Consider the following 26,376-nt stretch of genomic DNA (forward strand, 5'->3'; position numbering starts at 1 on the left):
TGCAGGAGAAACTGCGATATGCAAATTTTTGATATATAAGGACTTCCTTCCAGCCTTGTAAAATTTGTCTAGAGAAAGAAAGTCCACTGCTGTTAAGAGTTAGAAGGTGCACTACGCAAAGATCTGACTTGGTCTTGGTGTTGGATATATATCCCTACTATGGAGGAAAACACCATTAAAATGTTAGACTGTATAGTTAACATCTCTGGTTCTGACTCCATGCTTAAACTGAAAAAATAATTTGATTTCCTATGTATGTGATCTACTTGAAAAAAGGAATCTAATCCCTCCTGTATTTATTAAATTAGTTGCTATCCTCCTTTTATACACTAGTTTCATCAGCCTAGCGAATATGAGTTTGTCCCTTACTATCCTGATGAATCAAGCTTCTGAACTTAACAGGCAGAGGATTACGATATGGATGGTGGTTCTCGAGTTGCACAATAATTATTGGGAAGCTTATTAAAAACAGATTCCTGAGCACTGGTCCCCCCAAATTCTGATTCAGCTGGTCTAGGAAAGAACCCAGAAATCCTGCTTTTGAAAGAAACATATAAGCAATTCTGCTGTAGGCAATAATGTTCTGAGGTTCTTAAGAAGACAAACAGTGCTCTTGACCTTGTCATGAGGACTTTTTAAACTTCTGAAGTCATGTTTCTCAATACCTTGAGTTTATAACACATTTTAAATACTAGAATTCTTAGTGGCATATTTGCAGAAGCTCAAAAGAGCACTATGCAAATTTGGTAGTAATTTTTTTTTCCCTCGCTGCAAGGCTTGCGGGATCTTAGTTCCTGGACCAGGGATTGAACCCTGGCCCACGGCAGTGAAAGTGCAGAGTCCTAATCACTGGACCGCCAGGGCATTCCCCAAATTTGGTAGTAATTATAATGCAGTCGTGACCAGAAAATATCAGTATTTCAGTGTTTATACAAGCATCCACATCACTATACCATTAAACTTGACTGCAGTTTAGGATTATGTCATTATTTCAGTAAAATTGTTTGCTATCTCAATTCACTACCTACTATCTACTCAAAGGAATCAAAGTGGGTAAAGGCACAGGTCTGGAAGTAGATAACCAGCAGATAGCATCTGCTCTACTATTACTAGTTCTGGACACTTGGTTATATTTTTTTTAACCTGAAATGTGCCTCAGTTTACTCAACTTAAAATGGGGTAAGCAGCCTACAGGGATATTTTGAGATGAATACATTTTAATGCATAAAGTATCTAGCACATTATAAGCACTTAAATGTAGCCTAGATGCAAAACAAAGAATTCACAAGGCAAAGTTCTCTCATGTTCCGATAAACCCACCACCTTTCTTTAGTGCAGCCTGGTATCATGCTGTCTTCCTGTTTATACATTATATATATCACAACCTACACTTCAAATGATCCACTCAACTGAACATTCCATCTCCAGAGACACTGCCCTAACAGTATGCATGTGCAGTTATATAGCAAAGATAAATTTTACATGCTGCTCAAAATTTAGTAGTATGAAGAACTGTGGTAAATAAGCGAAAATATAGAAAGAAAAGGGGAGGCTGGAGGCAAAGAGAACGATTAAGAATGTTGTTAAAAATAATCCAAGCATAAGAAAAGGTCCTGTATGAAGAAAATGGTAAAAGGAATGTGGACAGGTTAGACATATTGTTCAATGAAAAGTATACTTACCTATTTGAAAATAATAAAATAGAAATAAATACATAAAATAAAATAGAAAATAGAAAAGAAACGTAATATTGGCTGCCGCTCAAGGGAACTGGGTGGCTGGAAAATGGGTGGGAGGGGACTTTTTACTCATGTCCTTTCCTACCATTTTAAGCATGTGATTATAGTTCCTATATACTCAAAATTTTTTTTAAAAAAGACTAATGGAAATGGAGGAAGAGAACCTAATGACAGGAAGAAGAATTTACAGGACTGAAATACTAATTGAACATGAGAGGAGAGGTTAAGGATGAAAAAGATGATGCCAGTGTTCCGACCCTATGTGACTAAAAGAGAATAATGGTGGGATGAGCAGAAATGCAGAGGTTGGCAGGAGGTTCTGATAAAGGGAGAAGGGAAAATAATAGTAAGTACATATTAAAATTATCACCTAGTTCAGAAATCCGTAAGTAGTCAAACTGTCTATCAAAAATTATCATGACTAGTTTCCCCTATCCAGGGTTTTTATTTTCAGGAGCTGATCCATATAAGGACTTTAACTTTTTAATTTTTTTCAAAAAGATGAAGGAGTTTGTGCACTGGAGACAGAAAAGAACAATGACACCTGATCCTACAGTGTGTGTTTTTCTGAGCTCTAAAGGGGAGAACTTATAGAGGATGAAGGAAATACTTTTATCAGGGGTTTTTCAAGGCTCAAAGTATACATAGTCGGCCCTCTGGATCCATGGATGCCGAAACAGAGGGCTGACTATACTACAACGTTTTATATAAGGGACTTGAGCATCCCCGGATTTTGGTATGGGGGGGTGGGGTGGGTCCTGGAACCACTACCCCACAGATACCTAGGGACAACAGTATACATACTGATTTTGATATGCAATAAGGCTTCGGAACTTTATGGAATTTACTAGGAAAATGCTCCCAGGGGATCAAATGTTCTTAGCAGTGCCATGACAGAGCACCAGTAACGGCAGTAGATGCTCAGGCACAATGAATGCTGGAAGAGGCACCCAGAGTGTGGACACATTCTTGAACACAAGAAATACCTACAGATTACCAGAAATAATTGGGGAGGGAGAATGAGGGAGCATGAGCTGGGAAAATATAAGAATGAATGAACCTGTGATTGATTGGTCTCTTTCATACCAATAGCTTGTGCCTACACTATGTACCTGGTAGTATGCTAGGCACTAGATAAAAAGACTTGGTTGCAGTAACCAAGAATTTCACAGGTTCGTTATGGGGCAAATGTGCCAAAGTAAACAATGACAGAAACTCCTGGAACATTTTAATGTTTCAGTTTCTTAAATAGAGTTGTGTTGTTTTTTTTTTAAATTAGAGTTTGAAAAAGTTCATTAAACTTTGTTCAGTCAGTCTGATCCAATTTCTCTTACCTATTTTAGAAGAAAACTTTCGAGGCCCACAGAGGTGTGTGATTTTTCAAAAATCACACTGGTGATCAAAAGCACAGCAAGGAGAGGCCAAATCTACTGAGGCTCAGAATCATTCCTTCCCACTACCCCACAATACCTCATTTATAATTCATTAAATGGATGACTCTTCTGATTTCTTCATTCACGGATACATGTTAAAAACAGTATAGTGAAAAAAGCATGGCTTCTGAATTAGACCAACCTGGGGTCTGAATTTTTTGACAAATTACACTGCTTTGCTTAGCATTAAGGCTGGTCCTAATAAAATAGCTAAATGTTCTAGAAGAAATTATAATGAACCTACGCTCCTCACCAAAGATTGGGTATCTGAGTTTGTACCTGCTTAGGCTTTATGCTCCTGTCCAAGGATTTTGTAACAGATTATATGAATACTACTCAGCAAAGCTAACAGAAAAGAAGATTTAAAAATGGTAGTATTAATTCTAGGCAACGACTTACTACAAAATAGCCATGGCAATTAAGCTTTAGGGTTTATTTCGCCCTATAAGGGTAATAACTCACCTACTAAATTAAGGGGGTAACACATAATCAAGGAAATCCACTTTAAAAGCATAAATATCTTTCATGAGCTCTAACAGAGCCCTCAAATTTCCGTATCTATTTACAACATTTTCCACATCTCTCCTAAATAATTTTGATAAACCCATTTCTCAAGAAGTGCCTTAAAGACGGTATTGTCTAAACTAAAAGCAAAGGGATCCATTTTTCAGTTATGGTACTTTTGAAGTTGTACACAAATATTCTACTAGTTAGGCTGAAGGGAAAAAAATGTGCTAGTAGCACTTTTTTCAGCCCTAAAATTCTGTCGGCATTTATGTTTTAAAAATGCTGAATCATGAAATAAAGGAAACAGTCAGTGCAAAGAATCCAAACACGTAGTTCATCTCATACCTCAAGTTTCCTAATTATGGCATCTTTTCATTTTGGAACCAAGTAACTGAAGAGTCTAAGTAACTAGAGGAATAGAGCTCATTCTCAGAAACTGAACTTGAGGATAAAACTAAAAGTATTTATTTCTGCAAGTTATTATACTTTCAACTTCCTGTTTTATTTAGGCAGCTCATCATGACCATTTCAGGTAACAATGCAGAAGTTAAAAAACCCAACTTCCTCTTTATAAAGTGATAAAAACTTCAGCAGTTAGTTATGAGAATGGTTGACCTTACTAGCTTTTATAGAAATACTTGCAAGGAAATCGGAAACCATCACCACCAAATTCACCTCTGGGTTCACTGCTTTCAGAAAATGTAACAAAGATAAAAAGCAGTATTAAAATATATTTGGCATGACACACATGTGTTAAAAAAAATCAAATCAAATGCAGTTGAGGTCTTAGTTAAAATAAGAAAAAAATGAAAACTTCACGGTTCCTTCGAGGAAGAATCAATATACAAACTAAGCCTGAAAATATCTTGTTTGTAATAGTGTCTTGGTTATGAAAGTTTTGTACAACAAGAATCTCGCTTAAGGGTCACTTATTGTTTATGAATGCTAAGATATTCATATCAACAAGTCTTTCTGGAAAAATATTTTTTCAATTCTTGAATTCAGTTAAAAGGCATCAGAAGCCTGGAGGAAAAGGGGTCAAGGTAGGTATAAAATTGAAGGAGAATTTCAGTAATCTTACAAGTCAAAGCCCTTTCTTTTTACTTATTGATCCACAACAGAGAAATACAGATCAGTTCATCTCTGGGAATAAAAATTGAACAAAATTTCAGTAATCCCAAATCATATGGATTTATTATATGAGATTTTTTATATCAGCTATTCTTAATTATCTACACTAATGAAAACAATGTAGTTAATCTAAAACCTGTTCACTGAAAATAAAATTCATCAACATTTTTTGGCAGTAGATTTACCTTACTAATTATGATTTGCTTGCTTCGTCATTATTAAAATTAAACAGCAAAAGAAGTATGCTGGGAGATAAGAGAAAACTGGTCAGAGATCTGCTATTACAAAATCAAGGCTATTAATGTTACTAATTTGAACACTGTCAATATCCAAAGACATCTTAATTTACACTTTGAAATACATATTTTCCCCCCAAGTTTAATTAGAAAGGCATTCTAACCCTGTGTCAAAAACAAAAACCCAACATTGGTAAACTTCAAAGTTTATTACCTTAAATTCTTAGTGAAATTTTGCTGTAACAGTATTTTTGCTTAAAGTAAGTGGACCATCAGTTGGGCTAACAAATGTTTTGTTATCCCATGATTGTCACTGTAACTTAATTTCATGTGAATCATAACTGTTTGCCTTAGAATAAACATTTTACTATAGTTTTCTCTCTAGCATAAGTTCACATACAGTGTAAAATGACCTTTCCCCCCCTAAATCTTACACATTTATGAGAATCAATTTCCAAGTGAGAGAAAATCTAATGCTGAAGTGTTGTTCAACGGCATGTGAATGTTTAGCACTCTCTTCAGTGTTTCAAAATGGCATGGCATATGTATATCAAATTATTCTGTACAGAGGACTCTTGCATCATAAACAGTCCCCTTTGCCATCCCAATCTCTTTTATTAAAAGAGGAAAACCCCAGATACATTTACAGAGCATTCAAGGGTGTACATTTTGTAAAAGCCACTGTGGAAAACAAAAGACATAATTCTTGTCCTATTACGAGTTATGCAATGAAACTACTGTAATTTCCACGGACTCTAAAATCTTTAACATATTTACTGAAAAGCCTGACAAACTGTTAAGAAAGGTGTGCAGTTGTCAGGAAAAAAGTTATTCCACCTAAGGTGAAATATTCTCTTGTATTTAAGACACTTTTAAAGAAATAAGTATACAAATTACTCAGCGGCAAGTTCAACTATAATCAAAAAGATACCACACTGGAGCACCAAAGAAGGCAGGATGCTTTGTCCAGACTTGAATGTGTTAACATGAAGTTTATGTGCTACATAAAACCTTCCTGGAGTTAAAAAGAAAAAATCATTGGCTAGTCTTGGTAACAAGAAATGGAAAACTATTTTTCAAAAATTATCGTTAAAAGATTGTAAGATGGAAGGGATGGAGTCACCGTGGGCGCCGTATACATACAATCAAGGGAGTGTCTACAGAGAAAAGAGTGGTGTTCAAATCCTGAAGCAAATGTCCCTGAGGCTTACACATTTATTACTGCGAATTAGTTCAGCCGACAGCATGTGGGAAAAGAGGTGTGTGTGGATAGGCGGCCAACACCTTAGGGACCTCTCCCTGTCGAGAAGTCGTGACAGCAAAATCACTTCCTGAGGAAGGAGGAGCAAAAGGGAAGTTAAGAGGCCACCCTGACCAGGAAGTGACTCGCCCTAAGCTAGCCCCAATCATATCTAAAGATGGGGGGATGGGGTGAGCCCCAGCAGCTAAAGGCGGTAAAATAACTGCTTCTTGATACGTCGCGACATCATCGTCGCCCCCTCTCTTAAATACAAAAAAGAGTCCACAGTCACGATTCAATAAGGGAAAGTCTCTTCTCTCGCAGGAAGACCACTGGGCTGTGCGTCAGGCCCGGGGGGAAAAGAGAGTTGAGGAATGGGGAACTGGGGCCACCGTGAGGCAGAGGAAAGCCCCTCAAGAGGGAAGCATCCCGACTGCGGAGAGCGTATGCCAGCACAGGCCAAGAAGCTTCTTTCTTCCGGGGGTACTTCCGGGGTTCCCACCGCAGCCGGGTCGGGCCCCCGTTCCCTGTCTCGGGAAGAGGTAAGAAAGAGAGGCGGACCCCTTACCTTCTCCTCATCCGACACCCGATCCTCGAAGTCGGCCATCTTGGGCTGCTCTGGCCCAGCCCGGCCCTGGCGCGAGGCAGGCCGGGAAGGAGGCCGAATGATGGAATCACAGCGAGGGCCGTCTGAAAGACCCGCCCGGAAACGCCGACCGCTAGGGCGCCATGTCAGTTACGGGCGGGGGTGATGGGCCCAGGTGCCGACGCCCCAGTAAATCGGCGTGACTTAAATGATTTTAAGTCTAATATTTTTCTCACTGAGTTACATTAATTTCCCCATTCATCTATGGGACGTTGGGAGCGTGCTTCGGCGCCCGAGCTCCGGCCGACCAAATTGCAGTCGCCACTCCTGTAGATTTTCCCAGTACCAGTGCTCTCCATGGCAGTCCAGTCCGAAGGGCTAAGTGCTGCTCGGACTCTGGAACGGTCGGTGGCTTTTTCAACCCCAGGAATGGGGTGGAAGGTAACCCTCACGCGTATGGAGGCTAAAACACTTCACTCCGGGGTCACATCTTAGCCCAGTTCCTCCAGAATAGGTGCCGCTATCCGCCCCTTCCCTCCCTCGGAAGGAATAGGTAGCCCCAGTCCTGGGGCGCTCCTCCACCTTCCAAATCTTCTCGGTCCCCGTTCCCTGGGACTCTCAGCCTTCACAGAGGCCAACTTCAGGTCCGCCACTATCCCAGGATTCCCGACTCCCGGTTTCCTGCCTTTCTCCCCTCCCAACTCCCGGCGCCACCGGGAGCGGCAAGATGGCGGACGGTGACGGCTTAGGTGAAGCAGCAACTGCTGCGGCGTCTCCTCCTGCCCCTGCTCCTGGCCTGAGCCCGCCGCTGGGCTGGAGGGAGCGGCTGCGGGCCGGGCTGGCGGGCACTGGGGCCTCGCTGTGGTTCGTGGCGGGGCTGGGGCTGCTTTACGCTCTGAGGGTCCCGCTGAGGCTGTGTGAGAATTTGGCAGCGGGTGAGAGGCCCAGAGCTCCCGAGGGACGGGCGGGCGGGGGGGATTGGGGGGCAGGAGAGGTGCCGGGGGCAAGGGCCAAAGGGCAGAGATTCTCAGTGTCACTGGAGGGCTTCGCAGAATGAGTCGGTGTGTGCGACCGAGTGGGTTCTTTTTCTCTTGCGCTGCTACTTCGGAGCTTATTGCCAAACCTGAGCTGCAACTACCGGCTCCTCCCTAAAGCTCTTAAGGTCCGCCCTCTCTCTTCTGTCCTCGTTCACCCGAGGAGAAGCCACCTGATAAGCTGTAAGCTTCAGGTGGTAGGGCAGATGAGAGCATTTTCAGACTTGAATGCAGAATTTATACACACCTTTTGACTCTCCCCCCACTCAGCTGAGAGAACCCACACCCAGACAATAAAAATCTGAAAGAAACCAACACGATCTTAGCCAGCCATTCTCATGTTTTAAAATAGTTTTGTCAGGAAATAGTTTTCATGATATTTTTGTCCGTTCTCTGTTTTAGGCTTTATCTTGAGTAATAAAATAGAACAGTACAGGAAGTAAAGAGAAAGAGAGCCACAAACAGCAGTGGATTCTTTCCTTAGTTCTTTCTTTCAACATTTGTAGAGAGCTTGCTGTGTAGTGTGGGCTGAAGTTACAAAGACGTGTAAGAGGTGATGATTCCCTTGGATTCTGCAAATATTATTCTTTAGCTGTAGCCAGGAGAGAGTGGATGGGAGCCAGGGCCTCTTACCATGTCATTACAAATTGACAGCCTCAGATTAAAATGGAAGTATTTCTGTTATGGGATGATTATGACTGTCAGTACTGTGTTTTATTTTTCTGTAACAAGAGAAGGCAAATGTCCCCTTTTCTATTCTGTGAAATGACTTGAAAGACTGTGAGATAATGTTCTGAAATGTTTTGGACTTTTTAAGAACATAGTATGTAAATTCAGATGCAACTAACACACTAAAATAAGCTAGATAAATTGGCCTTCCTAGACTGTTTGAAAAGCTAATTTGGTGTTTCTGTTACAGGTTAATGAAGTGACTACTAATGGTTTGTATGCTCAGTGAAATGTTATTCATTGAGTTTATCTTTTTTTTTTTACATATTAACTAGATACACCATTTAGATGAGAGTCAATGACTTTACAGATTTTTATTTCTTTCTAAAAGCCAAAGTATTTATGAGACAATTGTTTGAAGTGAAGAATCTGGTCTAGGTTTTCAGTGAATCAGGTTTAGGGAGCTCTTAGTTTGCTCTTCTTTTTGGGTTATTTTGCTTCTGTAGCTGACATACCAAATACACACACTGTTTCCTTCCCTCTAATTTGAAACACTGGTTTGTATCTCACCAAAATAATTAGGAAGTAGTTTTAATCCTCCTTTGTAACAGTATGTTTGTTTAGATTATCCTTATGGAATTGCAAAAGTTCTTGTCTAAATTATGATATTCCTGGTTTTATTCTCAACAGCAAGCTAAATGATCTCATTTTGATTTGCTTATTTAACAAATCAGCAGTGTAAAATCCTACCTTTACATATGTGAAGGCATTTTAAAGATATGATACAATGAGAATTTAAAGTAGCTTTTTAAAAATTACAACTTTCTCAAATGAATCTCATACTAGATATTACTACTACTTATGTCCCTCCACTCATAAAGACACCTGCATATTTGTAACTTGGGTACTTATTTTTTTTAACTTTGATTTTTTTATTCTTTTTGGCAGTGACAGTATTTTTAAATTCATTGACGCCCAAATTCTATGTGGCACTTACAGGGACATCTTCTTTGATATCAGGACTAATATTTGTAAGTAGTTTCCATTTCCTTCGTGCTTTGGTGTTTATCTAAAAATCAAACCTCTTTAAATAGTTATTATAATAATTACAAATACTTATAGATCAGCATTCTCAAAATGTGAAAAAACATTTAAAAAAACACTGCAACTTCTCCACTTTTAGAGATTGATAGTATTCATTTGCGTATAAAAGACTATTGTATGTTGGGGGGGTGTAGTGGGAGGTGGGTTGTGATCTAAATGCTTGCAGGCTCGGCTTAGTAACAAAAATGAGTAAAATTGGCAGAGTGTAAAAATTGAAATTTTTATTTACTTTGAAGACTGGGTAATCTGGACAGTACATGCTCCTTCTAGAAAAGACTAAAGCTAATTGTTGCCATGTAGACTTGCAGACCAGTATTACCAGGTCTTCCAATTTTTTCAGACGATTTCAGGAGAACCTGGATATAAAGTTTTTATATAAAATCTTCCAATACTTTAATGTTGGCAACATCGGGCAGACTAAAAATTTATCCGTCTTGAATTAGGCTTATAGGCTGCCAGTTACCTTCTCTGGAGTGTTTAAGAGCAGAGTTTGGGAGACAGGCTAACCATCACTTTAGTTGTATGACTTCAAGAAAGTGAATTAACTTTTTTCTAAAGCTCCAATTTCCTCATCTGTACACTGGAGGTAATAATAGTATCAACTTGGAAATTCCTTGGTGGTCTAGTGGTTTAGGACTCAACTCAATTAATTTTTTTAAAAATTAATTAATTAATTTATTTATTTTTGGCTGCACTGGGTCTTCGTTACTGCACGCGGGTTTTCTCTGGTTGTGGTGAGTGGGGGCTACTCTTCCTTGCGGTGCACAGGCTTCTCATTTCGGTGGTTTCTCTTGTTGTGGAGCACGGGCTCTAGGGCACGCAGGCTTCAGTAGTTGTGGCGCACGGGCTCAGTTGCTCCTCAGCGTGTGGGATCTTCCCGGACCAGGGCTTGAACCTGTGTCTCCTGCATTGGCGGGAGGATTCTCAACCACTGAGCCACCAGGGAAGCCCCAGAGGACTCCGCACTTTTCACTGCCGAGGCCTGGGTTGGATCCCTGGTCAGGGAATTAAGATCCCATGAGCCACCCGGTGTAGCCAAAAAAAAAAAAAAAAATGTATCAACTTCATAGTTATGAGGATTAAATGAGATAGTGTGTGTGAAAGCTTGCAACAACATGACATACACTAATGAATTTTGGCCACGTTATTCTAAGAAGTGCCACAATAAAGAAACCTGTTTAATTCAGCTTTCCCTTACTTTATTTAACCAAGCTATCATTTTTATTTTAAAAAGATTTTTAAAAATTTTATAATCTTTATTAACATCCCTGAGAACTAGTGTTTCATAGTATAAACTTTGGAAAAATACTGCTACAGATAAAAATCTTAGGAAGTATTATGGCATGCATGGCCAATGAAATTTTTCTGTATTTTTTTCTCATCTCTAGGTGGTGCTCTATAACTATAGTAGAAATGTAAAAATAATAGCATTTATATTGGAGTAGTTTTTTGTTTTGTTTTTTTAAATAGGGACGAACACTTGACCATTTTGTTGAAGTGAAATACCAGATGAGAAAGAAATTTTTCTCTTGACTTAAAAAAAATTATTGAGGAATTCTGGGTGAAAACTCTGTTATTAAAAACCTCAAAATTTATTGATTTATAAAGCCTACTCATAATTTAGCATATTTTGTCATAGCATATAAAAATCTAAATAAAGAAGATAAACTATCTTTAAACAGCTGATGTAGTAGAAAAAGCATTGGTCTTGGAACCAGCAGATGTAGTTTTGAGTCTTGACTCTGCCATTTACTATCTGATAACTTCGGGCAAGTCACATGAATTCTGAGTCTTAATTTCCTCATTTATAAGGAGGGGAGAAAACTTACATATATATAATATATAACTTACATATGTAATATGTAAAAGTTTTTAAAATTTGTTGTTACTTTTTTTAAACCAGCGTTTTAAATTTACAAAAATTAAGAATTCAAATAACATTTTAAAGGTTAAACTGTGTCATTACCCTTGAAATATTGATGAGTTTTTATCAGCAAAGTTTATTTATAATTTCTTTTACCACCTGAAATGAGAAAGCTAGTTGTGCTGCTTGTGTTATTTCTACCTGAAGAGGTAATGTGCTTGGAAGCTTGAAGAATAGCAACAAAGCCAGTTGTTTAACTAATTATTATGAGTAAAAAGATTACTCTGAAAGGAGAATAAAAGAGCCAATGGGAGTGCATAACATAGCTTTCTGGTCTGTGGAGTCAGGAAAAGTTCCCTCGGACATGTCATTTAAGCTCAGACCCAAAGGAGCCAGCAAAAGGAGTTGAAAAGGCTGGAGTATCCGAACATGAAACATTCTGCTCATTCAACACAGAGAGCTGCTTTCGATTCCTCTTCTTATAACAATGATAAACCATGGAAACAGAAAGATATGAATATCCTGATTTTTAAATGGTTCAATATGGGAATCAACTTGACTCTTAACCTACCTTAGTAATACTACCAAATACTGGAGTAGTACTTTATTGTTTAAAAGCACTTACAATTCTTGTTAACCATATTTACTAGATAGGACATTGAGGCTCTGAGAGGTTAGAAGTTAACTTGCCCAAAACACACAGCTAATATATGGCTGAACTGGGAGTCAAATGTGGGCATTCTAACCCTAGTCTAGTGGTTAATCCACCATGCTAGTTGTTTCAAAATTGTTTTTCTTTTAATTATTGCTACAGATAGACTAAAATGACATTGTAATGTAAGTTACATTATTTATAGCTTAAACACTTCTGTTTTTTTAATGCTTTATTTACAGACGTATTTCTTCTAGTGTTGCCTAAGCTTGTCTGAATTTCATTACAGTTGTAAAAAGGCATTTTACCTTGGCTTGGCATGTGTTATCAGGGAATCTTGTGTTTGGCTTATTTTTTGGAAGGAGGGCACGTTTCAAATGCTGAATTAAACAGGAACATCTTGAGAGAATGTTTTGATTTGAGCTCATATATCTGCTGATTAATTCTATCTTAAGTGAAAGATGTTTTCTGTTTGTCACAGATATTTGAATGGTGGTACTTCCATAAGCATGGCACATCTTTTATTGAGCAAGTATCTGTAAGCCATTTGCGACCACTGATGGGAGGAACAGAAGGCAGCATTTCAGAGCCAGGTTCTCCTTCCAGCAGCAGAGAAAGTGAAACCAGCAGACAGAATTTGTCAGGTGACTACTACTGACTTAATGTGTATTCAGAGCTGTATTGTTAAGATTGTGTTTGGCTGTGGCAGATAGAAAACTCATAACAGTAGAGAGCAGTTTGTCTTTCCTTTAAATATAGGTAATCTGTGGCTGATATGGAGAGCAATGATCATCAGAGACCTAGACCCCTTCTATTTTGTTTGCGACCATCTCCAATGCAGTTTTTCCTTGTGGTTCCAGACAGTTGCTCTGGCTTCAGCCATCATGTCCACAGTCTAGTCATCAGGAAGGAGAATAAGCCAGGAGAAGACGCTTTCCCCACACCCCACCCCACAGCAGCCAAGGACACTTCCGAGCAGTGTCACATACTATTTCAACTTACTTTCTACTGGTCAGACCTTTGTCATATAGCCAGAACTAGCTGTAAGGGAGGCTAGAAATGGTAATCATTTTCTCAGTGTATATATGCACAGGTGATAAGGGGATCTTATTACTGATAAAGGAGAGAACAGAGACAATTAGCCATCTCTGCCAAGAGAGCAAAGTTAGGAAAAATAGTTTTTCTTCTCAATATATTTATAAAGACATCAAAATCTGTTATTCATGTATGGATAATCTGTTGTCATACATAAACTGTAGACTATTCCTCTATATGTATCTAGCAATTACACAATTAGGAAAGTAAAATATTTGAAGCCAGATAGAAATGACATTTTTGGATTATTGTTTCTTTCATTTGGTATAGGTTATAATCATACAGTTAACTCATACAAATGAGTTAATTCTGCAGAATGTCATAATGTCTCATTTGTGCAATAAACCTAACCACTAGAGTTATATTAATTTAGTAGAAAAATACTACCTGAGTGCAGTTGCTGGCACTTTTTAGGTGTGGTCAGGGAAAGTCTGTAAGAAAGAACTGTTTAAACTGAGCCCTAAAGCTTGAGTGGGGGACTTCCCCGGTGGCGCAGTGGTTAAGAATCCGCCTGCCAATGCAGGGGACGTGGGTTTGAGCCCTGGTCCGGGAAGATCCCACATGCCGTGGACCAACAAAGCCTGTGCACCACAACTACTGAACCTGCGCTCTAGAGCCTGGAAGCCACAACTACTGAAGCCTGCACACCTAGAGCCCATGCTCCGCAGCTAGAGAAGCCACCACAATGAGAAGACCACACACCGCAACGAAGAGTAGCCTCCACTCACCGCAACTAGAGAAAGCCCACGTGAAGCAACGAAGACCCAATGCAGCCATAAATAAGTAAATAAATAAATTAAAAAAAAAAAAAAAAGCTTGAGTGGGTGTTGACCAGGATTAGAAGGGATGAGGTTGGCAGCCATTCAGGACTACAGGAAGGAATAATGGTAATTTTCTCTCCCCTACTCCTTTCTCCCCTTTCATAAAATAATTACAGAACTCTTAAGAATAAGGCATATTAAGATGAATATGAGGGACTTCCCTGGAGGTCCAGTGGTAAAGAATCCACCTTACAATGCAGGGGACACGGGTTCGATCCCTGGTCAGGGAACTAAGATCCTACATGCCACGGGGCAACTAAGACCGTGTGCCACAACTACTGAACTTGTGCGCCTCAACTAGAGCCTGCATACTGCAAACTACAGAGCTCACACGCTCTGGAACCCGTGCACCACAACTACAGAGCCCATGTGCCCTGGAGCCTGCGCACCACAACTAGAGAAGAGAAAACCCGCACGCCGCAACTAGAGAGAAGCCCGCGCACCACAACGAAGATCCTGCGTGCTGCAACTAAGACCCCACGCAGCCAAAAATTAAATAAATAAATAAATAAACAAATAATAAATCTTAAAAAAAAAAGATGGATATGACATAGATCTGTCCTCAAGAAGCTCAGAGTCCAGTATGTAAATAATTATAACAATAATGCATTATACAATCTTATTCCCTATTGTGAGATTGAGTATACCATTGCATAATGAAAGTGAAGATAACCTTAAGAACATTCCAGCTTAGTACAGGATACAGACATATAAATAAGTGATGGTAAAAGATACAAAAGATACTTTTATATAGTGTATAGAAGATACTATGGTGATGAAAAGAGGGAATGGTCAGTTATTCTTGGAAGGAAGGCCACAAAATGTTTCACAGAAGAGATGCATGAATTGACCTCAGAAGTGAGTCACAGTTCTCCTTTGGTTCCACTTTCTCTCCCTGGGTAACTGCATCTCCTTCTATAATATTATCTTCCACAGACATATATATTGGGAGAACCAATGTTAACTTTCTGCCCCCAAGCTCTCTTTTATGTTCTAGACCCACATTTCTAACTCTTTGCTAGAAATCTCCACCTTTGATGGCCCTAAGCAACCCTAAACTCATTCTGTCCAAAGTGAAACTGCTAATTATCTTCTTTCAGTAGGTACCTTCCATAATCCTAAAATCTATTAATTTCCAACATAGAAACCTTTGAGTTGTTTTAGATTATATCTCTTTTATTTCCCCTTCCTTCTCCAGACTATTGACCCTCATCGTATGCTATTGATTCCCCTCAAAAATTACCTTGACTCTATTTTACCTTCTTTTATTTCAACATTCAGCGTCCCATATGTAGGCCTTAGATATCTCTTTCCTGGACTATTGCTGTATATCCTAACTGGTTTCCCTGCCTATGATACTTCTCCTTTTAGTACCTTCTCTCCCCTTACTATGTAAAAAAGTGGTTCTCAAATTTTTTAGATTCAGGAATTGTTTATACTCCTAAAAATTATTGAGGACCTCAGAGAGCTTTTGTTTATATATTGATTATATCCCCAATATTTACCATATTAGAAATTAAAACAAATTAAAAAAATATTTATTAGTTATTTTTAAAATAACAGGAAACCCATTGCATGTTAACATAGTTCTATGAACTGAACTGTGTCTCTCCCCCACCTCAAATTCATATGTTGAAGCTGTAACCTCTAATGTAACTATATTTGGAGGCAGGACTTTTAGGAGACAATTAAGGTTAAATGAGGTTGTAAGGGTGGGGTTCTAATGTGATAGAATTGGTAGCCTTAGGAGAAGAAGAGAGATTAATTTCTCTCTCCACTATGGGAGGAGACATGTGAGGACACAGGAAGAAGGCAGCCATCTGTAAGCCAGGAAAAGAGCTCTCACCAGAACCTAACAATGCTGGCACCCTGATTTCAGACTTCCAGACTTCAGAACTGTGAGAAAATAAATTTCTGTTGTTTAAGTCATCCAATCTGTGGTATTTAGTTATGGCAGCCTGAGCTAATACACATATCATGAAAAATAATTATATTTTCCAAAACAAGAAAATTTTAATCAGAAGACTGCCATTTCTTTACATTTATTTAAATCTCTTTAATATCTAGCTTAATTAAAAATTGCTTATTCTCATATGTGCTTCTGCATTGTCTGTTGTGAAATATTGTTTTGCTTGACATCTATGAAGAAAATCTGTTCTCACACAGATATGTAGTTGGAAAAGGGAAAAGTATTTTAATAACCTTTTCAGAAAGTTGTGGATATTCATTTTCAATACAACACCAAAATTTACTGAGGTACTTTCTTAAAGTTTAGTTGCAATGTGGAATCTGAAGCTATACCAGTTAACTTTTCATGTTCTGTACATTAGAATCCCTTGGTGTCCCATTTTGAATGGGTCTTTCACTTATGAATAATTTTATAAATCATGCATTGGCCACTTGGAAAATACTCGTTCCCTGAGTTATACATGTCTTCCAAATATTGACATATTGTATAATTTTTAAAAATGACATTTGTTAATACGACTAATCTCACAGGAAAGCCTTTAAGTTGAGAAATTGTCAAGCTCATGGTAACTGATACAAGGTTTTCAAAATTCTAATATGTACTTGAAAGCTCAAGTTTTATCATTGGCAGCAAATACTGTTTTTTCTTCCTTGAATTTGACAGGCTCACTTTGTTCAACTTTGAGAAAATGTTTGCCAGGTATCTGTCTGAATAATCATAAATTTGTCTGTTAGTGACTCTTCCAAGTAAAAGTGAGATTCCATGAAAAAAAAAAAAAAAGGTCAGTCCAGCTCAAAAAACAATTGCTTATACTGGAGACAACCATCATATTTGGTTGCCTTGTTTACTGGGGTTGGGGTGAGGAATCCAATGACCACTACTTTAAAGTACCAGAAGTTTTACCAACCATTGATTTTGTACCATTAGCCCAACTTTGCAGGACTGGGACTAGTGTGAGACAAATCTGGTGCTTGGGGCACAAAATTTAAGGATGCCCTTACTCTCAGGGTTGAGTTCAAGTCAACAAGTTAAAAAGGCAAACAATGTCTTAGCATTTATTATGAAACGAGTTGTTACTTTGCAGTTCCATGAATCATACTTTGAGAACTGCTGATCTAAACAAAGTCCTGATATTTGTTATTTTTCTGTTTATAAACCTTTGATGGCTTCTGATTGACTAAGGATAATGTCTAAACTCTTTACATGGTATGTAAGCCCCTTCATCAATTTCCCTCTATTTTCTAGCCTCATTTACAGCTCTCCCTCTCACCTTCTACCATGTACTCTAACCTAAGTATGCTGTGTGGTTTTCTGATACTTCCTCTGCTTAGAATGTTCTTCATCTGGCAACCTTCTACTCATTTTTACAGTGGTTCAAGTTTAAATGTCACAACCTTTCTAAAGTGTCCCCTAATTTCTCCAGAGCAAACTTAGTCACTTCCTTTTTATCTCTTGGAACAAAATATATCTCTATCATAGCACTTACCACACAGTGTAGGTGATAGTTTATATAACTAATTCTCATGCTACATTTAATTCAGTTAAGTTAGTTCCAAATGCTGTGGTAGGTTCCAGAAGTACAAAATGAGCAAAGTTTTAAAAGCTCATATTTTAAAGGAAAAACTGAAAACCAGATAGTCACATTGTAATATGGTAAGTGCTGTACTTGAATTGTGAACCAAATGCTATGGAGACAGAAATAAGGGAATGACTAGATTTGGTTGTACACTGTGTGACAGCAGGGGTGATCCATGCCTTATTCATCTTTGTGCTATATGTGGCTAACACTGTACTTAGCATACAGTGACTATACAATACATGTTGACCAAATTAAGATTTAACTACATTTGATTAAACTGTCTTATTTTCCCCCTTTTTCTCTTTGTTTTTTAGAATGCAAGGTATGGAGAAATCCTCTAAATCTTTTCAGAGGAGCAGAATATAGGAGGTATTACATTTTGCTTTCAGTATAATTATGGCATTGGTTTTAGAATAAAAGTATTATGGAAAAATTTATTTCTACAAATACATCACAGCTCTTCTAGTTGGAGATACTGATATAAGGTAAAATGATTAGCCCAAGGTTTAATTGGCAGCATCTTGACTATATTTACTTTTATAATCATGAGAAACATTGCTTCCAACCATATGTTTGTGATATAAGTATACATTTGGCTCTTGGTTTATGGCAGAAAACCTTTTCAAAGAATTCATGAGATTGAGAAAAAATTGCAAATGTCAGCATATTCCTGTGCACATGTGCTCAATTGCAAACTTTATTTGACGATTCATTAGAAAATATCAATCTGAATGTGAATATAAATTTCATTTGTGCAACAGTACAGGGCATAATATTTTTATATTGTATTTTATATTGCCATTCCCTAGCTACACTATTGTGTCCATTTCTCTTCTGGTTTTTATTCTAAATGAGAAAACGACTTTTGAAACTTATGACCAAAGATACTTTACTTTTGTTTTGGAAAGGGCTGTGTTTTACCTGGAGGTAGACTGGGGCATGTTATTTAATTCATTGAACAAGAAACAGTTTATGTCTACTATGTATTGGCACTATGCAAAATGATGGGGATACAGAATAATTTAGCAGAAATCCCTGTGCGTAAGTACTTGATAGTGTAGGACAGTCACATCCTGGGAAGCCAAAGCTAGGATTTTATGATAGATGCCATTAGCCTATATTAAGGGATTCTGCAAGAAACAGGTCCTTGAACTTCTCACTGTGTTTATTAAAAAGTTTTTAGGCTATTCTTGTTATCATATAGTATCTACTTCATGAAAATCTTAAAGAGAAATTTCTTATCTTAGTATAAGGAACTCTGAATGCTTCTTTTTTGAATGATTAGTTTATCTTAATGTAAAAGTCTAAATTGCACTGGTAATCATTGTGTGGTTCTAGGAAGCTTAGAATCATATCGTAGCCAACCTTTAGCAAGTGTATAGAACTCTTTGGTATGAGCCATTTTATGGCCCAATCCTTGTTTTACTTTACTGAGTCTTTTAAAATTTACTTCTAATTTAAGTTATTGATACTGTACATGTGTTTTTTAGCTGCTTTAAACCATTTTGGGATTAATGTAGATCGTTGATTTTTTTTTTATGATTTCAGAAAGTATACCAAACTTTGCTAAGGGAACAAGGATTTGCTTTTTCCTTTGTCTTCATGATAATGTCTCCTAAAATAGCTAAAAACTTTAAATAGCAACTTTAAAGGCAACTTATACTACTAAATAACTTTAAATCTTTGATCATGTATATAAATAACACAATGTGCTTTTAAAATGCTTTTTCTGATTATAAAATATATACATATTCATTGTAGAAAGTTGGAAAATAAAAAGATGTATAAAAAAGAAAGTAAAAAATCACCTTTTTCTACCACTAAGTGATAACTGCTATTAGTATTTCCATCCAGTCTCTCTTCTATATGCATATATAGAAACAAAACTTGAACATCATAATATATAAAATTCATTATGTGTGAATTTACCACAGAATTTCTTCAAAACATGAATTTCTTCAAAAACATGATTTTTAATAGTTGTACTGTATTCTATTATATGGAGGTACCATACATAACTTACCTACTGCTCCCCTATTCAGGTCACAGGTTATATTTCACTGTTAACATTTACTCTAGAGCGATAGCTTTATACATAAATCTTTAGCCCCATGTATGATTATTTCCTTAGGGTTGATTTGTAGCACTGGAATTACTGAATCAAAAGGTGTGAACAGTTTCTTTTCCCCCCTTTAATTTTTTCTTCTTTTAATGGTGGAAAATTTCAAAAATAAACAAAAGTAGAGAGAGTGGTATAATGGAATTCCATATACCCATCGTCTAACTAGGTGTGAATATTTTTAAGACTCTTGATAGATATTATCTAATTGATTTCTGGAAAAAAATATAAATACCAATTTATATTTATAACAGCAATATGTGTGAGTCCCACCTCACCCTTGACAATATATATTTGCCAATTTTATAGGTGAATAGTAAAAATTAGTTATTTTAATTTGCTATTTGTTAATTACAAATGAGATTGGATATTTTAAAATGTATTTATTAGACAGTTTGTTACCTGCTATTAATTATTGAGGGTTTTAGGAAGAAATGAAAGGTAAAATTTCTAATTTAGTAAAATCTGAAAAAAGTTTTTTTTGCTTTTATGCTTTGAAAACCCTTTATCATCTTGACATCTAGTAAAAATTCACTTGTGTTTTCTTCTAGTTTCTTTGTAGTTTTACTTTTAATACTTAATTCTAATTCACTGAGAATTTATTTAAGTATACTTAAAAAAGTATATATTTAAGTCAAATTGTTTTATCCCTTCAAATTCAACTTTGAAGCACTGTTTGTTGAATAATCTAGCCTTTTCCCTTTTGGTTTTTGATGTTTTATTATTGTACTCTAAGTAGTTTGGATAGGTTATCTCTTTTGTTTTATTGATTATAATAAGCTTTTGAAACATCCTGAAATAAGACTTGTAGCAGTATATTTTTGAATTTTAAAAAGTGTCTGTTGTAGCAGACAGATGCTCTCTCATGTTCAATTTACATATTTTATTGTGTTTTGGTAAAGATACACTTGGGTGACTGGTAAAGAGCCACTTACATACTATGACATGAATTTGTCAGCTCAGGACCATCAGACCTTTTTCACCTGTGACACGGACTTTTTACGTCCTTCAGACACAGGTATGTGTCATATCTGTTCTTGGGGTAAACAGTAGTCATAAAAATTATTTTTAAAGTTTTTTAGAGTTATTTATTATACAAAGTTATTTGGCTTGGAGTTGTTTGCATCATTGATAAGAAACAGATTAAATTGAAACTAATTATGATTGTAAACTAGGTTATCGTACTTTTTTGTCTTTTATAAGATAAAATTTAAATTCTTTATAGAATTTAAAGTATTTTACAAAAATTAATTAAATTGCTTCTTTTATTACTTAAAAAGCCTTTCAGATCGAATACAGCAATTGCTTATACAGAGAACAGTGTACCCAGTTTTGGTTGGGGAAGTTAACACCTATAATTACACACACACACACAAAAAGAGTAAGGCAAAGTTAAACATTGGGGCACAGCATGTAGAGGAAAATGGGGTATATTTTATTCCAGTCATAAGTCAGAGATGCATGTAAAGTGGTGGAAGATCATAGAAATGTCTGTGTTTAGTTCTGTCTAATCTTCTCTGTAGAAGTGAGTATAGAAACTCTTAAATGTTTGGCTTAAAGACAGAGATCTTTATCACAACTATTTTGACTGCCCTCTCCCACTTTATCTATGCTTCTACTTCTGTCCTTCAAAATTAAAAGTCTCATTCTCTGGGAAGCCTTCCCTGATCTTCTCTACAGTTCTGCAGTACTTAGTCCAAACCTCACTTTTATAATAATTTTAGTTAATTTATTCAACTGTAAACACTTATTTGTTAATTTATCATGTTGTTTTAATGTTTGTCCTCCCTGATAATGTGTGAAACTGTGGAAATTGGGGACTATACTTGTCATCTTTGAGTCCATATCATCTAGCACACTGCCTGATATACTGTAAATATTAATATTTATTCTTTGATGGAAGTATGAATGAATGAATAGCCTTGGTGTCACAGATGTCTTAAGCAATTTCAGTAATAATAGCTAACACTTGTATAACACTTATTATGCGCCAAGCACTGTTCTAAGCAATTTATATAAAGATACTAATTTAATCTTCCCAATCACTTCATGATATAGATACTATTATCAGCCACATTTTAAATATAAAGAAACTGAGGCAAAGGGGAAACAAGTAACACGCCCTAAATCACCTAGCTAATAAATGAAAAAGCTGGGCTTCAAGCTCAAGTTTGGCTCTTAACCACTATACTATTACTGCTTCTACTCATCACATTGATAGGCAGAAGAAAATCACCAACAATTAGGGTCTGAAAAGCAGCCAGTTTTCCAACATTGAAGTGAGTTCATTGTGATATATCTCTGCTGCATTAAATATATTCAGCATGTATGGTAGCAGGAAACCCAAGGATCTTTGGTATGATTACATAAAATGGTTTAACTGCAAATCGGAGAAAAAGGAATTGCTTTATGTTTATATGCTTAATGTTTACATTAATGGCAAAAGTATAATGTTAAGGAAATAACAGCAGTGGAAAATCAGTATTGTATTGTTAGCTATGAGGACTGAGGTGACTCTGGATATTAAGGCTTCACCTCCTTCTCATGGGCAGAATTGCAAACCTTGGCAGGCTTTTCAAATAGCAACCATGGCTATCCACTAAAGCTGTGGTCTTAAAACATTTTTGTTCACATACCTCCTAAAAGAATTTTGAAAAACTATGTATCCCTTCACACATTTTTAACTTGACATTGTAAGGTTAAATAATTGCAAAGAATGTAATTTTTAACATATTATAAATATAGACATTTAAAAATAAAACTAAAATACTCTATATTTGAATGTATTTCAAGGAATCTAATGACTTGATAGCCACCATGATCCATTGAAAAATGCATGAACAAATACTCTAACAGTAGTAAATTTTATATAAGTACTTTTTCTTGTTGAACTCATATCCATTCCACACCTCTATATGATTTTATTATAATATAATTATTTTATGTTTGAGAGTTTTTTAATCACACTTAAGTGCTTTTCCACAATAAACAGTTTTTGTATAAATTTTTTTTAATTTAAGTTTCTTTTGATCATAAAGTTCTAAATGGAATCACGTACTTTATATTTTTGTCAAGTCCTTGGAGCTACATATTTGGCTCTTCCAGCTTTGGAAAGAGTCCTCCATATAACCTAATTGGCTGGGTGAGTTCTCATTGTCATTCCTGTCAACTAAATCAGACTTACTTTCTGACAGAGAAGTCTGACTTCATTTTTTAATTCAAATAAACATGTTAACATGCATCCCTATGACAACCATCTCTCTTCTGAATTCAGATTCTAAGATAGAAAGATAAGTCTTAAAACCTTGCCGTGAGCTTATCACTTGGCCAAAACAAGATTCCACTGCCTTTATTATCCCTTACTAATGCTTTCTTTGCCTTACTATGAGGGTACCTTCCCTTAGGAGCAATGCATGCTTTGATAGTAAGGGGAGAAAGGGTGCTGATAAATGGAACTGATAAAAATTATCACTCCCTCCCCACTCTACAATATACTTGAATTCAGAAATTCCAGGGGCCAGAATACTCTATTTCTAATGCTGAGCTTCACTGTTAAATAAGTAAATGGCACAAATCCCTATTATAGGTTCCTTGATTAAAAATGGTTCCTCCCAAACCCAAACTTTGAATTGTCCCCTGAGGCACATGGAGATCTTTACACTCTAGGGCAGTGCACCTTGGAAAGATTCAGGATGGGTGAAAAGTAAGCTTTTCTTTTGTAAAGTAGGAAAAGGTAATATATCTTTAGGGAACGCAGTGAGGCGGGGAGCGTATGTTGGCTAGGAAAGGAAAACCAGCATGACATAGGCCAATCAGAGGAACATTCTTCAGGTAGATCAGTTATAGGAAAGAGTCATATATAGTTGAAGCTTTAGAAATTGATTCTCTTAAAACTGTGTGTCCCATTTTGGTCCTTGCAAAGTTTCATGTAGTACTTCTAGAGGTATGCATAATCCCAGTTAAAGACTGAACTAAACCTTATCCACGAATGATAATCCAGAAATGGACTGTTGGTTCCATATTGATCTTTTCAGATACTCACATAAAGGTAATGATTTATGTCTATAGTTTTATATTAAAAAAAGACAAACGTGCCTATATGTGTGATGTGACAAATTCCTCTTGACTATTGTCATCAGTAATTACTAAATTAGTAGACTTTTTTTAATAAATGTATTTATTTTATTTTATTTATTTTTGGCTGCGTTGGGTCTTCGTTGCTGCGTGCGGGTTTTTCTCTAGTTGAGGAAAGCTGGGGCTACTCTTCATTGTGGTGCGCGGGCTTCTCATTGCGGTGGCTTCTCTTGTTGCAGAGCACGGGCTCTAGGCACTTGGGCTTCAGTAGTTGTGGCTCGCGGGCTCTAGAGCGCAGGCTCAGTAGTTGTGGTGCACGGGCTTAGTTGCCTCATGGCACGTGGGATCTTCCCGGACCAGGTCTCGAACCCATGTCCCCTGCATTGGCAGGCAGATTCTTAACCACTGCACCACCAGGGAAGCCCTAAATTAGTAGATTTTTGTTCTTATTCTGTTGATTTGTTTTTTTAGGACAGTGAACAAACATATCCTCAGGGCTAGCCAGCAGTGTTTTTTGGATAATTTGCTTTCATGTTTTTTTTTTTTTCAACATTTAAAAAAATCAGGAGATTTAACATTAAACTCCAGATTTACAATTTTAAGTTGGGAAATATGGACCTGCATTTCCACTTGGCAGTAATTTGTTAGACCTGAGCTGTGACTCTCTTAGACAGTGCATGTGCTTTTAGTTCACTCATTTATGTTTTCTGCCTGGTCTCAAGGCATTTATATTTGTGACCCATGGTCTTGGGTTGAATGGTAGTCTCTTCTGCTGGTTAGCATATTAGAGTAGTATTTAACTTGAAAAATAGATAAATTTGATTGAATTGTTAACTGCTTGTGTTATTTTTTAAGCATATACAGTATTCTTAAAGAGGACAGTTGAATACTAAATGAGCATATTGCTTTAAATTATTCCTAAACCTTGTTTCAGAAGGAAGTATATTCCTTCCTCTACTTTATTTCCCCTTTCCTCATTGGCTTAGAACTGCATTGGTCGTGAGGAATAATAAGGCTGGATAGAGCATTTGAAAACATGAGAATAAGAAAAAATGCTTAATGGTGGATTAGATGACCTTACTAGAAATAGAAGAAATGCAAATGCAAATGAGATAAGTTTTCATGTTTTAAATTAGCAAAGATTGATACTACTCAGTGTTGTTAAGGGAGTGGGGAAATAGTCACTCTCCTGCACTGCCTGAAAAAATGTAAATTAATACAGTCTCATTGAGAGGAGTTTGGAAATATATATCCAAAATCTTTTAAAAGATGCATACGTTTTAACCAACCATTCCACTTCTAAAAATGAAATATTTGGTCAGGTTTGCAAAGATAGATGTTGAAAGATGGTTATCACAATATTTCTATATTAGCAAAAAATTAATTATCCATCAAAAGAGAACTGGTTAAATAAATTACTATATATACTTAATATGCTAGAGTATCAAATAACCATTTAAACTGTTAATAAAGATTCAGTGTCAAAATTTAACCTGAAAATATCATGTAACTTATAGAAGGGAGCCTCATCATGAAAAATGGCAAGTCAAATATTATACTTGATTTTTATGTAATATTTTAATGGTTAAGCAAAATGTTATTCTTTACCTGGTTATTATCAAATGGGTGCTGACTTGCATCAATTTGTCAAGTTCAGGAAGCATTAGCTGTCAGCTAGCGGTGACATGTTTGATATGAGAAATGTATTTTTGCTACGCAAGTAGAATATATTGTCTCCTTTTCTAAGCCAAGACTAATATTTTGTTTCCAAAGGAAAACTCAAACATTTTCCACATTATTCTTTCTGGACAGTTGTAGGTTTTGTTCCAAAAGCAACATTCATAGATTCTCTATTTTTCTTATCAAACTTGAAATAGGCCAGATAGTTTCATGGATCTACTTTGTTTATTTGTTTGTTTAGTTTTTTAAAAAATTTTTATTTATTTATTTATTTGGCTGCGTCGGGTCAGGTCTTAGTTGTGGCACATGGGATCTTTGTTGCGGCACACGGGCTTCTCTCTAGTTGTGGTGCACAGGTTCCAGAGTGTGCGGGTTCTCTAGTTGTAGCATGTGGGCTCCAGAACACGCGGGCTCAGTAGTTGCGGCGCACGGGCTTAGTTGCCCCACGGCATGTGGGATCTTAGTTCCCTGACCAGGGATCAAACCTGTGTCCCCTGCATTGGAAGGTGGATTCTTAACCACTGGACCACCAGGGAAGTCCCTGTTTGTTTAATTTTTAAGAAACTTTGCTTAGTGTGAACTTTTCATTTTGGTGCAGTAAATGATAACAAAACTAATATTGTTATACCAGAGAGATCCTAATTCAGGCTTTTCTTGACTCTTAGTAGAGACTGACATTTCCCATAAATATACTATAGTCTAAGTTAATTCCTTTTTACCCCCCTTTTTATACAAAATGCAAATTCAAACATTCTTCATGGATTGAATCATTGATTAAATAAGTACTGTGTTTTTTAAGTTTTTTTGTGTATTTTTAACAGTTCCATAGAACCTTTTCAAGAGG

General features: G+C 36.7%; 2 protein-coding genes across 7 annotated transcripts in view; one reads left to right on the plus strand and one right to left on the minus strand.

Moving 5' to 3' along the window:
• CAPZA1 (capping actin protein of muscle Z-line subunit alpha 1) overlaps positions 1–7,577 on the minus strand; it is a 47,963-nt gene extending 40,386 nt beyond the window's left edge. The window contains exon 1 of the mRNA XM_061183694.1: positions 6,855–7,577. Within this exon, the coding sequence (XP_061039677.1) occupies positions 6,855–6,893 (39 nt within the window). The 5' untranslated portion in view covers positions 6,894–7,577. The remainder of the gene's footprint in view (positions 1–6,854) is intronic.
• The window catches only part of ST7L (suppression of tumorigenicity 7 like), an 89,211-nt gene continuing 70,410 nt past the window's right edge, over positions 7,576–26,376 (plus strand). For 3 of the 6 annotated variants that reach the window (XM_061183687.1, XM_061183688.1, XM_061183689.1), the window contains exons 1-5: positions 7,592–7,807; positions 9,524–9,606; positions 12,677–12,839; positions 17,974–18,028; positions 20,681–20,796. In XM_061183687.1, the coding sequence (XP_061039670.1) occupies positions 7,600–7,807; positions 9,524–9,606; positions 12,677–12,839; positions 17,974–18,028; positions 20,681–20,796 (625 nt within the window). In that variant the 5' untranslated portion in view covers positions 7,592–7,599. Of the gene's footprint in view, positions 7,808–8,825; positions 8,848–9,523; positions 9,607–12,676; positions 12,840–17,973; positions 18,029–20,680; positions 20,797–26,376 lie in introns of all 6 variants that reach the window. The other 3 variants (XM_061183691.1, XM_061183692.1, XM_061183690.1) reach the window with 3 other exon arrangements.

This window comes from Eubalaena glacialis, chromosome 3, assembly GCF_028564815.1.
Source record: "Eubalaena glacialis isolate mEubGla1 chromosome 3, mEubGla1.1.hap2.+ XY, whole genome shotgun sequence".
Classification (NCBI taxonomy): domain Eukaryota; kingdom Metazoa; phylum Chordata; class Mammalia; order Artiodactyla; family Balaenidae; genus Eubalaena; species Eubalaena glacialis.